At 39.3% G+C, this 17,084-nt stretch overlaps 1 protein-coding gene across 1 annotated transcript in view; it reads right to left on the reverse strand.

Annotated features, from left to right (window-relative positions):
• Window positions 1–17,084, reverse strand: part of MAP3K3 (mitogen-activated protein kinase kinase kinase 3) — a 94,624-nt gene that overhangs the window by 45,012 nt on the left and 32,528 nt on the right. The window contains exons 4-7 of the mRNA XM_072645843.1: window positions 16,115–16,155; window positions 12,442–12,541; window positions 9,097–9,210; window positions 2,559–2,679 (exon numbers count right to left, since the gene is read on the reverse strand). Coding sequence (XP_072501944.1) covers window positions 2,559–2,679; window positions 9,097–9,210; window positions 12,442–12,541; window positions 16,115–16,155 — 376 coding nt within the window. The remainder of the gene's footprint in view (window positions 1–2,558; window positions 2,680–9,096; window positions 9,211–12,441; window positions 12,542–16,114; window positions 16,156–17,084) is intronic.

A 17,084-nucleotide genomic window follows, 5' to 3' on the forward strand; every position in this document is an offset into this window, starting at 1 on the left:
GCAAATTTTCTCATGTGAGAATTTCTTATAACAATGAAAACAAAGGACCAGTCCTAATCCCTATCATACTTTGCGGTATTCATGGTGATAATAAGCAAAAAGGTCACCAAGAAAATAACTACATCTTACGAGCTAACGTTTGATTAAGAGGATAAAAAAGTAAAGAATATTTTGAGAACTTGACAAGTGCCCCCAAACTAAGACAATATATGCTCTGATCCTCAGTGACTTCAATGCAAAGGTAGACATGGTAAGAATCATTAAAAGTAGGTTAGAAAATACAGTTCAAAGATGTCAAAGGTTTGTAGACTACTTGGAAGGCTTATACCTTACACTATACAAGACACAAATATTTTAAGAAAAGAGTAAGAAGGTACTAGTGACAAAGGCCTTAAACCTGAAGCAAAAGCACCCTTTCTAGAGCCTGAGATGACTTGAAAAGGGAATAGCATGGTGGTACCCTCTCCTGAACTGGCTTACTGAGAACACAACTACTCATGAACCTTAGAGAAAACTCATGCTCACATACATGTTTTCAGTTCAGCAGTGATTGCCTAAAGTCAAGAAACTGCTGGATAAGCAAGAGTTTAGTTTATTATTCTGTATCTCCCTCAGGAAGTAAGCCACTTCTAGACAAGGTCAGCAATAGATCCAGTGAGAAACCCTCAAAACTCATCTCAATACTGCTTTGCACCAAGCAGTCAGGTTCCTCTGGTGCTCTTGAAGAGCTGGAAGGTATCTTCTTCAGCCTAAGCTACAGAGTGGCCTAGAATCTGAGTCTAACTCTATGAGTAGTACTGGATATAAGTTTTGTTTTGTATAAGTCATGCCAAGAACTACTTTTCAAAAATTTTATTAAAAAATTTAAAAATAAACTTTTTTTTTTACTATGGACTTGGTAAACATCAACAAACATAAATATTTCCACAAATGCCCTTCTTGTCTGTCTCTGTGAAGCTTCTTTTTGCTTTCTTCTATGTATTTTCTATATATTCCATCGACACTTTTCTTTCATATCAATTTCCTTAATTTTTACAACATTTCCCTTCTTTGTAATAAATAAATATAATTAAGCAAAACAAATTTGTATTAATCATAGACAGTACTTCATTACTTTATCATAACAGATTTAGAAGTAAAACTGTCATGGAGAGAACTGAAACACCTATAGGTACAGGTTGGCCAGTAAACAACAGAAAAGGGTGAGGTTTCTTATACATATTACAAAATCCCAGAGACAGGTCTGGTCACTCAAACTCCATGAATCTAGTCCCAAAGACTGTGAATTCTACTCAGTGATAAGCTTCAATATGTTATTTTTTCCACAGAGATCTATGTTAGAAGCTTCTTTTCCTGTTGAAACCTAGGTTCCTTTCTAGGAAACCTAGCTACTGTACTGAACAGTTATTGAACAAAAAACACAAACAAAAATCCCACCAAAATCAACAGAGCCCCTTCCCTAAGCACTCTGATATGAAAATCTCTAAAAACTTCATCTATAGTATTTTTCTTGGGGGAGGAAATACATTCAAAGATCCTAAGTGATATTTGGGATTGGAACCCAAATGAAAAAATTCCATCTCTTTCATGACAAGTACCTAATTCTTCAAGGTAAGGACTGTAAGGAAGTACAGTCAGTGAAATTACTGAGGAAGGGAGAGGAGGAGACAAGATGGTGGAATAGAGGCAACCCAGGTGAACTCTCTTAACATTCTGGTCTAAACAACTTTAAAATAATGCCTCAAATCAAATTTTGGAGTGGCAGAGACAACAAAAGGTTGAGATATTTTTTTTAGTCTAAGAAAACTTGGGAGGTGGGCACTACCATGGAAGACTGTCTGGAGCCCATACACACTGCAGCAACAGTGGCTACACCAGCAGCTTCAGGAGCTCTCAACCAGTGATAGTAAAAAGATCTGACAACCGGTTAGAAAGAAATTACAAACCCTTTGCTGGCACTAGGTGTAGCTAGCAGTAACTGGCAACTCTACTGCTCATATGTAGTTCCAGGTTGCAGTTCTAAGGTGGAGAGAAGTGCTGGGGGTCAAGTCAAAAGGAAGCAGGGGTCCTGGCCACAGTACCAAGGGAAAGGGATCACTAGTACTGTGGCTACAGGGTACTAGGGGCCCTTCCTGGGTAAAGACCAGAATGCAGACCAAGAGAGGAGTGATCACACCCTCCCCTAGGATAATGTCACCTTGAAAGCACCAAAAACTAGTAGACCCCTAGAACTAGCTCTGAAAACAGCAGCACCAAAAAGCTAGAAATTTGGGACAATGCTCCTCTATCAACCCCCTCCCAAGATGAGCAGAACCCTACTCTCACATAAAGTTCAAAGTCAAGAAACAGGCTGGAAAAAATGAGCAAGCAACAAAATTGTTGAAGGAAGAAAGAGAAAAGAGGTAATGATGTGGGAGAAGAGAAGACAAGAGAGATGAAGAAAGGGAGAGAGGCAAGAAAATCAGGTAAGAAGGATGGTGGGAATAAGTGTCAGAAAAATAGGCAAGAGGAAAAGGAAAAAGAGAGTATAGAGAAGGTGGAGAAGAGGAGTTACTTACTGACAGAGAGATGCCTGTTTCTGGGCTCCGGCGGCTGATAGATGGTATTTACATCCCCCATAGACTGGGAAGCTTTGATCCGGACCTGCTTGGGCACTCCAAGATGGGGGGAGGAACTGGTCTGAAAGGATAAAAGGAAAAGACTGAAACAGGATTTTAAGGAATAGGGAATGCAAAGATTCTTGTATCTTGAAATCAACTTTCCCAGACTGTGGAAGTCTATATCTGCAATGACTCTGGTGGGTTTTCAACCCATAAGCTAACCTCACTTTCCCCAAAAATACTTGTTCCTCAGCCTTGGCAAATCATTTGCTGCTCAGTGTGGTCTAATGACCTCCATGGCACATAGGCACTGGTATATAATGTCCCATTTTAAAAGATGGAGCCTAAGTCATGGAGACATAATAGGCATTGTTCCTATAAAGGCAGGAAGAAAGATCTACAAATTCCTCTTCAGCAAACATTGCATAGGGCCTGAAGAAAGCAGCAAAACAACCTCAAACATCTGAGTTTTCTGCCAGGCACTGCAGAAAGTAGGAACCAAATTCCTAAAGATCCACTCAAAATTACCTTCTCAGCCATGGTCACTCTTTAATAAAAACAAAAGAAGGATCTTAATTATTCCACATTGCCAGCACTCACAGGTCAATCAGCTGAGGAACATGCTTAACACAGAGAAGAGCTGTTTTAGTAACCATTATTCTTCAGTAGATCAATGGGCTAGGAATCTTGGCAGCATCACTAATAATTTTGCCCATGTTTCCAAAATCATTTCAGGCAGAACTAATATAGGCTTCGAGCAACCCAAGCTTCCCTATAAGCTACCCACAGATGAAATGGGAAAGAAGGCAGAGAAAGATGGAGACTAGAAAAGAAGCTAAGTTATACACTCAACCAACCACAATAAGGCAGAAGAACCAAGCTCACATAGACTGAATAGGCTACTATCCTGGGGGTGCAGAGCCCTACAAGCATCTAATACACAATTCCTGCTTTTGCACAACTATACATTTTCAAGAAAAAAAAAGAAACTAAAGATTTAGGATTCCTCAATTCTATTTGCTTTGATTAGCAAGATCAATAACCTAGATAGTAGAAAAAAGTCTTCCAGAAAGATAGGCAGCTAGAAGAGTCTCAGGTTATCAAACCCCAAAAGATGGCAACAGCAAAGTTCCTGAACTGAGGTGATATAACTGTGGAACATTTACCACCCACTCTCTTTGGCAAATGGTCCTTCACCCACTGAGCCCTATCCTAACCCTGCACTCCCAAGGAGAAACCACTGGTTATGAGTTTAAAAAGATTCTGTTTGCACTCTGTCTGCTGCCCCCAATCTCCTTTTATGAATTCTGGTTAATTGTGCCTCCTTTAGCCTAGGCCTGTGGTCCCCATATTCTAATCCTGCTTTCTGCATAATCTTCAGTCCCAGAAATTCAGCAATTTCAGCTCTGGCCTCGCCCTTGAGAGTCTTTGTTTTCCTAAGACCCAGGAAGTCTTTCTGGCTCAAGTCCACCAAGGTCCACCCTGGGTCTGGGACCAAACTGTGGGGAAAGAGCAACCCAAGCAGAGGCAGAGACAGTCCTGTGTCTGGAAGCTGAGCAGCCACTGGGAGGAGAATTCACTCTTATTCCAGTAAACACAAGTCAAATTTGAGCTGCCCCTCTTGGGTCCCTGCAAAGCCTCTCTCTGGGTCTTCTGGTGCCTGAGAAAGAAAAGTGAGAAGGCTTTACTCTGGAACCATCCTTGGGTTATGACTTCTGAGGATTCTGCCTTTCCTCAGATCTTTGAGGAAAAGGGAAGGATCACTACATGTTTGACAGTCAAATCCTATAAGTAATCAATGACCAATCAATGACCACTTCAATTAAGAGAAGACTCTCCAACTATATAACCCTTCTGGAAAGACCACCAAGTCTTATTATTTGTCTCATCATTGGCCCTTATCCTCTTCTCTGTCTGTGTCCTTCAGACTACTGGGCACTGCCATCTGCTCTGCTCCTGAATTGTAAATACTTCCTTCATTAATTCATTTGGATTCCTTGGCTTTGTCATCTGCAATGCTGATGTACCCTAAGGATCACTAAGTCTTTCCATTTGTCCTGCAGTTAAGCTCTCCTAAATGTATGTTTGAATTGGAATATTAATTTTTTGAGAGAGGAGGCTCTTGCTTTTTGTATTTACAGAGCTTCAGTGCCTGAAACATAGTAAGCGCATAATAAATGCTTTTCCATTCCATTCCAAGAAGACTAGGGTAAATGTGGTACAGGAAAAGGACAAGCTATTTTAAATTGGAAATAAGAAACAGGCACAATACTGATGAGAGTGAGGACTAGGGATTAATAAATTATCTGGGTCAAAACTTTTATATTTCTTTTCTCTTCACAAGAATAAAGGGAAAAAAGCATTACCTGACCAAAACAAACTCTGTATCCTGTACTTCTGGAAAAAGATTCAACTCAGGATTGAACTTAGCTACCCAGCAACCAGCTCTAGTCTCCCCAAGTTGGACCTTATCACGTGCAGGGCTGTCTTGACAAAGTGTACTGCTCTAACAGGAAATCAATGCCAGGAGGAAGTAAGTACTCTTGCTAAAGCCTTCATGGTACAACAACTCAGCTCTGCCAAGAGCCAGAGAGGAAAAAACAGTCAATGTGCTACACTGAGGAAGCAGGCAAGTAATGGGGGAGGGAAGGCATGCAGTCTCTAGTCAGAAATAGAACAGCATTGTAGTAAGCACCCAGAGAGGACTTAACACTATATTAAGTACATAAAAAAAAAAAAGCAGTGGAGATTAAATACATTCTCTACACTCAAGGACTTACAATCTAATAGGGAATGAAGGAAAACAAAATGTTTATAGCTAACATAAATAAATAGCGATACAAGAATATAAGAAAAGATTCATAATTAGGAAGAACAAGGATTGTATTATCAAATTAGAGAGTGTATGAATCAATCAAGGAAAGCTTTCCTAGAGGTAAAGCTTGAGCTAAAAGAAAAAAAGATACTATATGACAAATAGGAGAAACGAAGTCATTTCAAGCATTCAGGGAATAATGAACAAAAGCCTTGAAGCAGGAGTTCTTAACCATTATTATGAACCACTTCTCAGAATAATATTTGTTGTCTAAATCAATAAATTAGGGAAAAGCTCAATTTCAGTTAGAGTTTAGTGAAAATAAAAATGCATTTCTTTCCCACCAAGTTCACAGACCCTCTAAAATCTACCCAATCTTGCACCAGGTCAAAAAGAATTGCCAGACCGGAGTGCTGAAAGGGGCAGGAACTGGTGCTAACTGATCACAGATTCAGGACAGACTACAGAAGGGAACCTGTACCCAGGGAGTAGCCCAGGCCATAGGATGAGAGAACCAATAAGTTCAGAGGCGAACAAGATCAGTGTGACTTCAACCCCAGAAACAGAGCACGGTCTAACTTCCAGAATCTAGCCCAATCCAAAGCCACCAGAGGAATAATTAGGATTCCCAGATCAAAGTTCTGTGCCTCAAACCCAGCAGAGCTTCCCAGGTAGATTATACTGGTTGAGTTCAGTAACAGTCTACTATTGATCAGACCCAAATCCAGGTCAGAAACTTGCACAACTCAAACCAGGGGAGCAACAATAAGATTTTGCACAGGATCACACTACTTTGGGAGCACTGAAATCTTATAGGTTCCTAGCCTGAGCTGTCCCTGAAATCTTGGGTAACATAATACTCAATTCCTGAAGAAAGTAACAAGGAAATCAGATCAGACCTTCCCTCCAGAAATGCAGCAGAGCCCAGTCTTAATATCTGCTTCTAAGCCAGGAAGAAGGCTGGAAGAATGCGACCATAAAAGACTGTTATGGTAACAGATGCTAAAGGTGTAAATCCAGAAGAGAATGACTTTAAAACATCTACAATCAAAGCTAAAACAACAACAACAACAAAACACACAGGCACAAATTTAACTAGAATTTCTAGAAGAGACAAAGATTTTTTTAAGAAAAGAGTTCAAAATGTGTGGTTTTTTTTTTATCAATGAAATAAGAGCACTAGAGGGAAAAAATGGAAAAGAAGTGAGAGCTATGGAAGAAAGAACTGGAAAGGGAATTAGTAGTTTGGCACAAGAAGTACATAACCTTGCCCAAGCAACAAACTTCATGGAAATTAGAATGGGCCAAATAGAATACACTGATTACATGAAACAATAAGAAATATTAAAACAAAGTCAAAAGACTGAAAAAAATAGAAGAAAATGTAAGGTATCTCAAAGCAAAAACAAAAGATCTGGAAAACATCTAAAGCAGAAAAAAATTTAAAAATCATTGGACTACCTAAACACCATGATCAAAAAAAAGGGCCTACACATCGTATGTCCTAGTATTAAGCAAAGGAGAAGGAGGAAGGGGAGGATGAGGAAATACAAAGATATGATTTCTGCCTTCATAGTGCTTGCAGTTCACTGATGGAGCAAAACATACATTTGGCAAAACAATGTGAGAACCGTTATTAAGCAACCCTTAAGTACATTAGGGCTAAGAAGGCATGGAATAAGAGAATAACCAGAGAAGTGCTAAGAGTTAGTCAGAATCCTAGAATCTCAAAGTTGGAGGGAACCTAAGAAACCATCTTCCATCAACCACATTAATGACAAGTGATTATCCATCCTCCACCCAGAAATAGCATCTTGAGGGATTGGAATTTTGAGTGCTGGCACTTGAAGAAAGTAACATGGGTAGACAGGAAAAGAGGGCATTTCAGGAGAGGAAAGGCAGCACAGAGGGGAAAACGAGCAGGGATTTGTAAAGAAACCAGTCTGGTTACATCAAAAGAGGCATGTTGGAGTATACTGAAAGATGAGGTTTAAGAGAGCCAGGAACGACAATAGCTGGAGGGCTTTGGAAGCTGACCTGAACTGATTTGATGTGGTAAGTAAAAGAGAAACCACTATTTGTTATTTTAGCAGGTGAATCACTTGAATAAAGGAATTAAACAGAAAAGGCCATTTTCTATTTTGAACACCTTCTAAGAATTTCCAGGAAATGGTCCTTACTATTCTAAATGGGTAACATGCACATACAGTGTATACTTTTGCAATGTTAGAAAACACCCTCCTGAATTCAGACTTCCTACCTGTAGTCCCTTCTGCCTCAATGCAATGAAACAGCACAATTCGACCCCACAACACATCTTCGGAATAAATGCTTAGGGTAAGTTTCCTATTACCTAACCCTGCCCCAAAGTTAGGATGGGTGGGAAAGTCCACAAATGATGCTGTCCAACATCAACTCTCTACTACTTTTTGCTCCTTATAAACAAAAGAAATAATGCCAAAAAGCCATCTCTAACTGGGTTTCCAAAAAAAAAAAAAATCTGGCAGAGCAAACAGTGATTAAACAACAGGTCTTAGACGGGATGCAGTCCAACAAAACGTGTGCCACAATACAGACCTTTAAGAAAAGGCACATTCTCTGGCTTCTGATTGCCAATACAAACTGTCTGCCATTTAGGGAGGCAGCATCTGGGTTATTTGTAAGAGGTCATACAGGTCTGCCGGCTTTTTTCCATTGAACAGAAGGGAGAGTTTCCTTCCTGCACATGCCCCAGGGGAAGGGCAGAGCTGCTGAACAGCAGAGGGAGTTGGAGTTAGAGAACCCTCCAAATTCAAATTGTAGACAATCTGTGCTGGATGCAAATAGTGCTACATTTTTCATGTTGCTCAGGATCTTTCATGCTGGCTTCAAACCTGACTAACAAGAGAGAGGACATTTTTTTCCTTTGCTGTAAAGTCTGTTCCTTCCTCTCACATGCTACGTAATCCCTTCTGTCCCACTTGCCATTGCAACAAAAGAAAAACAACCGAAAATTTCCTGGAAAAAAGTGCCCTTTGATTCTTCCACTTTGAGCTACATTTGTCATTTCATGCCATCATGAACAGAAAAGGGACAAGAGAAATATGGAGGATGGTGGGGGAAGGGGGCAAGTTTAAGAGTAAAGTCAGTAAGAGTAAATAGCTTCCTTTCTCTTCTTTTCCTGTGCTGATTAGGAAACTCACCCAGAGGCCAATACAGCCTATACCTGCATTTTAAAACAAGTTGAAGAGCGTACTGAAGACTGCTATTCTCAGAAAAGGAAATTACAGCACTTACTAAAGTGCTACAGAAACAGATGTTTAACAAGCAATTGACCAATGAATGGAAAGCTTTAAGAACTACCTGTAGCCAAGAGCCAAGGAGGGTAGGTCTCTCCCCTGACCCTACCAGGCAAAAGTCAGGTAGTTCTGGCTTCTCAATGAAATCAAAAAGATTCCCAAGCAAATCCTGCAAACAAGATGAGTTCCCCATTTAGGAATAAGAATTCACAATTTCATCCAGATAGTTCCCACAGCAGTGGGGACTGACACAACAGATGATGGGCTGGGTTTCTTTCATGTTCTTTCTTCAGAAAAATGGCCAAACTATGCACAATTCTTTTGAGGAAGTATAGCAAGCCTTCAGACAGGAATCAGTTCCTCCTCTTAGTTGCTAGAACAGAACAGATTAGCAGTTACTTACATGGTTTCTATCCTGGGACAGCAGCAATATTCTAAGGCTTTTCATACTTGAGCTTCTATCCAAAAGGTCAATTGCTTTATCAAGATCATCTTGATTTTTCAGCAGGATGGAAAGCTGTAACATAAGATATAATGTAAAAGAATATAATATAATACATAAGTCCAGAAAGATGCTTCATATTTAGGTTCTGCAAAAATAAGTATAAATTCAATTCAATTTTAGAGACTGACTGTCTTTGGACACCCCAGGTCCTAAAATATCTAAAAGGGAGTCCCATTTATTGAAGACTGTTTTCCTTCCTGATGCACTGTTTAAGCCAAAAACACCAGGTTTATTTGTCCCACCACTAAGATAGAATTTGGCAGTTCTGCTAACAACATTAGAAGTATTAGAGAAGGCAATGTGGTACCGTTGTACTAGATTTGGAGTCAAAAGACGTGATTTCAAAGCTTAGCTCCAACACAATGCTAACTCTATGAAAGGAGGAAGAGCAAGACACTTAACCTCTGCGGCCCTCGGATGTAAAACAGGGATAATTATATGTGTAATATCTACTCAAGGGGTTACTGGGAAGAAAGAGCTTTATAAACACGAGGCATCAAATAAGTATCAATTATTATAAAATCAGGAAGAGATCTAAGAAAGTAGAAATTGTTATTCAATCTGGAACGTAAAGCCATATAGCACAGTAAGATTAACATCCCAAGGCTTAGGGAAAGAGTCTTACGTAATATGAGCAATGGACTTTAGGTTTTCAGTCCCTTCGTTTGATTTCCTTGAAAAAAAATCATACAACAACAAAAAATCATAGACCAAGTATTAAATGATTTTTATAAATGCTTTGGTAGCATGTGTAGAGGTAAGCTCTTGAATTTCCACAGCAAATTCTTCAGTTCCCAATATATCAAGAAGAGATGAGAAAGGACACACTCAGGAATAAGAGAAGCTGTGTGGCAAAAAAACAAAACGAAAACTAGCTGCAAGGGCACCAAATCAGGAGATTTTTATACTTAGGGCTGGGGGGGCTTAAAAACAGCACTGAAGGAAAAGAAATAAGATGGTGAAGGGATCTAAAAAATGAAAGTGAAAACCATAGTCAACTCTTACTCATTCACATAAATGGAGTAAAAAGAGTTTCACCTAAATGATGGACAATCTAAACATAGTTTATGTTTGGCTTCAGAATGTCTTTCTATACATAAAATTGAATACAGGTATGTCTGTTATTCTAAGAATTCACTTTGTTGGTATGTGAAAAATATTACTAAGAAATGTAATTCTTAACAGAAATTTTGGAAATATAGAGGCTTTCAGTCAACATGTGGATTGAAAAGAAAATATTTCACCTTTTTGGAATGCCTTTATTATCTAAAACTAGCCTTCAATAACAGCATATTAGCTGACTTTAGTTAAGAGTGATCAATAGGATCACAGGGTTCTGTCTTCTCTGGAGTCAGTAAGGATTGACTGGTGAAAAGACTTCTCTTCTTTCCTTATATATAGGTCTGATGTGGAACATTCACTTTCTGTGAGCTCTCTGTATTTTTTCTCCTGATGCACTCTTATTACCACATTACCACTCCCTTCCTTAACTGTTCCTTTCTACTTTCATCCTTTTTACATGTATACACACAATCAGCCGTCTTATACTATGGGTTACCCAAAAACACAGATGTGGCATATTTAACCAAAAAATTTTTTAAAAGACCTCAGTATTTATCTAGATGTTTTTGATGTTTTAAATATTTAATCTGAAGTCTAGATTTCTCCCATCTTGACTCAAATTCTGTTTAAGGTAAAAAATTCATTCTCTTGCTAATTTCACTATCAACAAAAAGGCTATTCCAAAAGAGATTTCATTATGTTTCCCAGATTTTCTATACTTCTTAATTCCACGCAGAAAATGGAAAGTTGGACATTCTAATTTTCATGAATTACAAGGCAATACATCCAATTGTTGATGTTATAATACGAACAAGAAATATTTAGGCTTCAAACTTAAAACATTACCTCTTGTCCCAGGTTTACAGGCCCAAACAACACGGAAAGTGTCTAATATATTTCAAACAAAATCATGAGGCTTTTGTATACTTAAAATATGTATGTTCCTTGACAGCAGGGACTATTTTACTTTTTCCTTTGTATCCCAGATGGGATACAGTAGCTGTTTAATAAATGCTTGATTGATAATATGAAAAGATGCTTCAAGAGGAACTATAAAGTTGACTCCTTGCTCAACTCTTATAAGCTCTGTACTTCACTACCTGACAAGATCTGTGATTTTGATGGTGTGGGTTCTCCCTCCATTGATGAAGATAGCAGCTGCTCTATGACTGACAAACTCTGAAAAATCCTATTCTTTATGACCAGTTCGATAAGGAGCCTCTCCACTTGGAGACTAGCTAAGTTGGCCCTCAGGCAGCAGACAGAATCTGCCACCAAACCCAGATGTAAGACTTTTCCATCTTGGGAGGATCATCCAAAGCTTGTACTTCACAAGCACAGTATGTGAGAATCTCAGTGACACAGAGAAGAAGAATTCAGTGAAGTTTCCACTCCATGTTGGAAATAAATACCTTTTTTCTCAGTTTTGCCTTTTTAGCAAGCAGGCACTCAGAGAATGTACCACAGATAATCCCAAAACTGTACGAACAACTTATTTAGTTATTCAATGCACCAACAAAAACCCAGTTGCCATTTTTCAAACCTTCCCTGGAGGGAAGAAATCAAAAGGTCAAAAGTAGTATAAATCCCAAGAAGGACCCCCTACCCCCCGCTAGCTCCCTAAACCCAAAGTAAAAGTAAATAAGGGAGAGTTTGAGAGATTAAAGTCACAAAGTCGAGTAGGTGCTAATTTTCAATAAAATCTTGAAACTAAGATTTGAAACAAACTACAATATAAAAAATTTACCTGCGGGTAATCAAAAATTGATCCACAGGGCACAGAAACCTGAATTTCTAATTCTTGGGTGAGGACTCTACCCAACAAGCTGCCCTGTCCCCAATACTGAGCCCACCTTTCCTCTTGGAAGCAGTGCACAAAGCTGGAAAGAATGGAGATCCCCTCACACAGCTTAAAGGAGACTCAGAGGACCTTGATCACACCATGGGAGTCAGAACTACCCACTGTGAACAGGAAGGAGAGAAATGGAGATGCTTGTATTTTCTCCCCTAGAGGAAAGAGCAGAAATCAAGTTGCTGTGAGAGCTATGAAGATGGATTCCAAAGAAGGAAAAATACAGATGTGAAAGGGAAAAATAGAAAAAAGTCCTCATCTGAACAAGGAGGAAGGAGATGGGTAACTGTCCTCATCTTGGCCCCAGGGCTATCATTCTATTCTCTTACCTCATTATTCATATAATGGAGAACTAGAGGTTGCCCAAATGCTGTCTTCACCTTCTGTTCCACATCTTCATATCTCACAGGGCGGCTAAATGGTATAATTCTGAAAAGTAGAAAAAGAGCCAGTAAGCTATGTGTTTGAGAGATAGAAGGATATATAATTATTTTTCTTCTCCCTTTCTTCAATTTCCCCCCCTACTTCTCACAGGTGTGTTCACCCATATCTTAGGCTGATCAATGGCATACATGTTACAATTGAAAAGGTTGTTGAACTGTAGTAAGACTCCAGTTTCTGGATTATCTACACCAACCACTAAGGCTTGACCTAAATTTGCCAACACCAAGTATAATCACAACATTCACACTTTGAAGCTTAAAAAGCTATGGCACAAATACCATAGGAAATATAGAAGGGGAAGATATGATAAAGAAGAGGAAAGACCGACTAGATGAATCAGCTCTATGATCTGAAAGGTCCTTTCCACTGTCCTTTATGTAGATGCCTGTGACTGTCACTTGAATAATCCGACGTTCAGAAGAGAATCCTAGGCTAGACTTCTAAGCAATACAAATTTCCTTAAACTTCCCTTTCAAGAGTAACTTTTTTTCATTTTTGTAGCTGACACTGCTAAATGATTCATCTACAACAAGAGCAGTAGTTGCATTAGTCTTTGAAAAATCTTTTTATATCTTGTTCTTATATCACTTTCATTTCAAAATTTATCCCTCTCCCATTCCTTGCCCAGTGATCCATCCCTTGCAACAAAATTGAAAAAGGAAAAGAGCAATTCAGCAAAACCAATGAATACATCAGGAGTACCTGAAAATATATATACCTATAGTTTCCCTTCCTCCATTTATGCAGAGAGGAAAAGGAGTTATATTTTCTCAATTATTCTTTAATGTGCTATTCTTAAGCTTCCTATTAACCACTATAGACATTCCTTCTGCCTTGGGCACATCCACAGAAAGGCTAGACACCTGCTCAGTATTCTTAAGCAGCAAATTTTCTTCAGTTTTCCTGGGCAGGCTTATCGTAGTGGAACTTTGGGGATTGTCCTTAAAGCCTATCATGTTAGTTTAAAGTATCATTACTGCTATTACAGACTAAGTTTCCAATAAAGTTTACTTGAAGGTACATTTTCACATTCTGAGAACCTCTAACATAAAAAAAAAAGCCCGTGGGCAAACTACGGGCTGGGGATAGGAAATTACCTTTCCCTGTCCTTTTCTCTCAGCCAATCTCAAATCCAGACTGAGGTAGATCAAAAAGAGCCACAGAATTTATAATTATAACTGAAATAAGCAGAAGCAGGAAAATAACTACAACAATATGAGTAGAAAGATTAATAATAAAACAAATGAAACTGAACGGTGTGAAATTAAAATGACCAAGATTGGTTCCAAAGAAGCAATATGAGGAGGTGCCTCTCTCTTCTCTGTGGGTGTGGAACACTATAGATAACTTCAGATTTTTGGATGGATTGATTAGTTTAACCCTATGGCTTTTATTTATTTTTTCTTAATTCTTCATTGTAAAGGATGGCACAAGGGTGGGGGAAGAGCAGTGTAGGTGATATAAAAACAAATGATATCAATAAAAATGTATTTTTAAAAGAAATCAATACATGAGACTAAAGTCATTTGGCATAAGGTAGTTTACACTTGGCACTGGTGTACTTAAGATCTGTACAAACATATGCACTATACACAAACACTGAAATGCCACTGCTCCTACAAATAGCTCCATACAAAGAGTATGTTAGTTTTTAAAACTATGACACCAAATCTCTGCCATTCAGGACAGAAGTCCATTCCTGCCTGACCACCTTAAATATCTGTGGTTAGAGCTGGCAGTTTCTTTGATACCAAAACACACATTCACTTTCTCAGTTCAAGTATGCTCACTGTAACTGCATACCACTTTGGGAATGAGGAATTCAGGCAAGCGTAAACTGCATAATTAGACTCACATACAACTGAGCTTTTTATTCAATATTTCTTCTGAAAAATCTCTCCTGTTCCAAGCTCTCTCAAACACTACTTTGGGACAGAAGTGTAAAAAGCAATAATGTCAGAGTGGCAAATTAACCTCCGAGCTATTAACAAACAGCACAGCAGAGCTGAGTTCAGAACAGAGTTAAGTGAGCTTGTTCTCTTTACAAATCTGAGAACAGCACTGAAAGCCCAATATGGTATCAGGGCATTTGAGATAGCACACTGGCAAGAAACAATGACCATGATTTTCTCAGGCATAGGCTAAATGGCTGCCATATTTTCACTCTGTAATAGTGTTAACATGAAGGTTAACCTATGCTTCAGGTTAATGACTGAGTTGTTTTTAAAGTAAGTCATTCATCTCCTTCTCCATGTGTTTTTACAGGAACTAACTGGTCCACCATCCTCTTGGAGTCACATGCACTCTTTCTCTTAAATTTTGGGAGGAAAAGAATTGGAACTGTTCCAAGAATGCACAAGGCAGTCTTCAAAATAGGCTGGAGACAGCTAACAGGCAAAGAATCACCAATGACTATGTTACATAGATCAAGAGTAGATTGTATGCCTCTGACAATTAAGGGGAAATGATCTTTACACCAAGAGAAATGCTATTCCCAGAGATTCAGTTAGGTACAAAAGAGTCTTGCTAGGGAGGGGTGGGTGGGTGGAGGAGAAAAGTGAGGCAGAAAAAAGAAAAGGGGGAGGGAAGGAGAGAGGGAGGAATGGAGAGAAAGAAAAGAGAGGGAGGAAAAGAGTGAGATGAGAAAGGGAGGGGCAGAGAGAAAAAGGAGGAGGATAGGGAGAGAGAGAGAGCGGGAAGGAGAAGAAAAAAAAAAGGGGGAGAGAGAGATGAAAAAAGAAATACACCAAACAGTACCAGGATCTGAACTTTCTGGCACCAGTATTAGAAACATTTAATTTCAGAAAAGGTCATTTCTGTTTGTTACGACTAGAAAGCATTTTCTTATTTCATGATGCAAGACAACTGAAATAGAAGTGGTAGAGAAAGGGTGTTTCCTACTGGAGATAAAAAAAGCTTACCTTCTCCCATCTCTGCTCAAAGAAGTTTGACAGCTTTCTATTCTACTGTCACTAAAAGGCTCTTACATCTGGAGAAAAGAAAGGAAACCTTTCTGTCTCCTTGTCATATCTATGAAGCCTCTCATGATTGACAATATTGGTGTACTGGTATATTAGAGAACTCTGTGAGCTTATAGGTCCATGCCAGCCTTCAGCTAACCCTGAAGTAGACATTATAAACAAAGCAGGAGCTTCCGAATCAGTGGTGGGAATGATCCCATCTTACCCTCACTGTCTCTTATCCTCTCAGCAGTGAGGCCTAAGAGGATACTGAAGGCAGGATGCATGCAGGACTGAACAAAGTCTTTGTCTTGGCTTTTTTCCCAACCATTACTACCAACAAATGAATAGTGCAATCTTGACTCCAGATTTTACCATAGTATAATAGTAAAAATACAGCAGTAAAAACCTCTTCCAGTTCCCAGATCAGGAATGGATGGTCTCTTGGAAAGCCTGTTGTATAGCCACTACTCTTCTGGGCCTTGACTCCCTGAACCCAGAGACCACCTACTGTAGGAAGACTCATCTCTCTAAACAGTGCATGTCCTAAGAGCTTTACCAAATCTGTGTCTCATCACCAGGGAGGAGGGACACTTACCGCCTTTCCCCACTGTGCTCAAACTTGATCCTTACGTCACTCTGCCAAGAAAAAGAGAAAGACAGGTTAGGGATGCTCACTTTGGTTGGTGATTTTCCAAATACGTATTTGCTGGAATACACATATAGGCACATTCACAAGAAAGGTCCTAGTTAGATCTTTAGCATAGCTTGACAAGCCCACCCCAGATGAAGTATTTTGGCTTTTCTGTCCATACAGACATCTCATTCTCTTTCCAACATTCCAGACTACCAGCTCTGAAGCTAACCTAAAAGGCTGTAACATAAGGAGTAGAATCCCTAGAATGATGTGCCCCATGTATTGTTGTGTCCATGATGCTCCCTTCCTGCATTCATGGTAGGACTGTAGGCAAGTACCCTCTGTTTCTCCAGGTGATGGCAGACATTATCTCTGCCATATTACCTCTCAGTAAGAATAATTCCCCTTGGAGCAGTTACCATGCCCTTCCTTATGGAACCTTGGCAGCTGAGTCTCCATTATTCCCCTGGTGTAAACAGCTGACATGGTTTCAAGGGGACGAGGTCTGAGATCAGATCATGCTGCACATTTCTTCCCCTATCAGCATTTTTACATGGGTGAGATTTGGTTAAAATTAACATTAAGGACAGCCTTCATAGTGAAATGCTAGGCTATCAGAGTTAGAAAGGACCTTAGGAATTACCTGATTTACATAACTCATTTAGAAGGGAAGAAACTAAGGTCCAGAGAGATTTACTGACCTTCTAGGGTTATATGTCAAACTCCTATCTTCTCACTTTCCAGTGCTGGGTCATTCACAGCTCCCTCTTTACATACTCTCTGTTTGGGTTAAGAAACAATGGTCCTGGAACATTCAAATCCAGACTCAGACACCTACTGTATGACCCTGGCCAAGTCATGGGGATAATAATAGCACCTATCTCTCAGAGTTATTGTGAGGATTAAATAAAATAATATTTGTAAAGTGCTT

This window comes from Notamacropus eugenii, chromosome 2 (genome assembly GCF_028372415.1).
Source record: "Notamacropus eugenii isolate mMacEug1 chromosome 2, mMacEug1.pri_v2, whole genome shotgun sequence".
Taxonomy (NCBI): Eukaryota; Metazoa; Chordata; class Mammalia; order Diprotodontia; family Macropodidae; genus Notamacropus; species Notamacropus eugenii.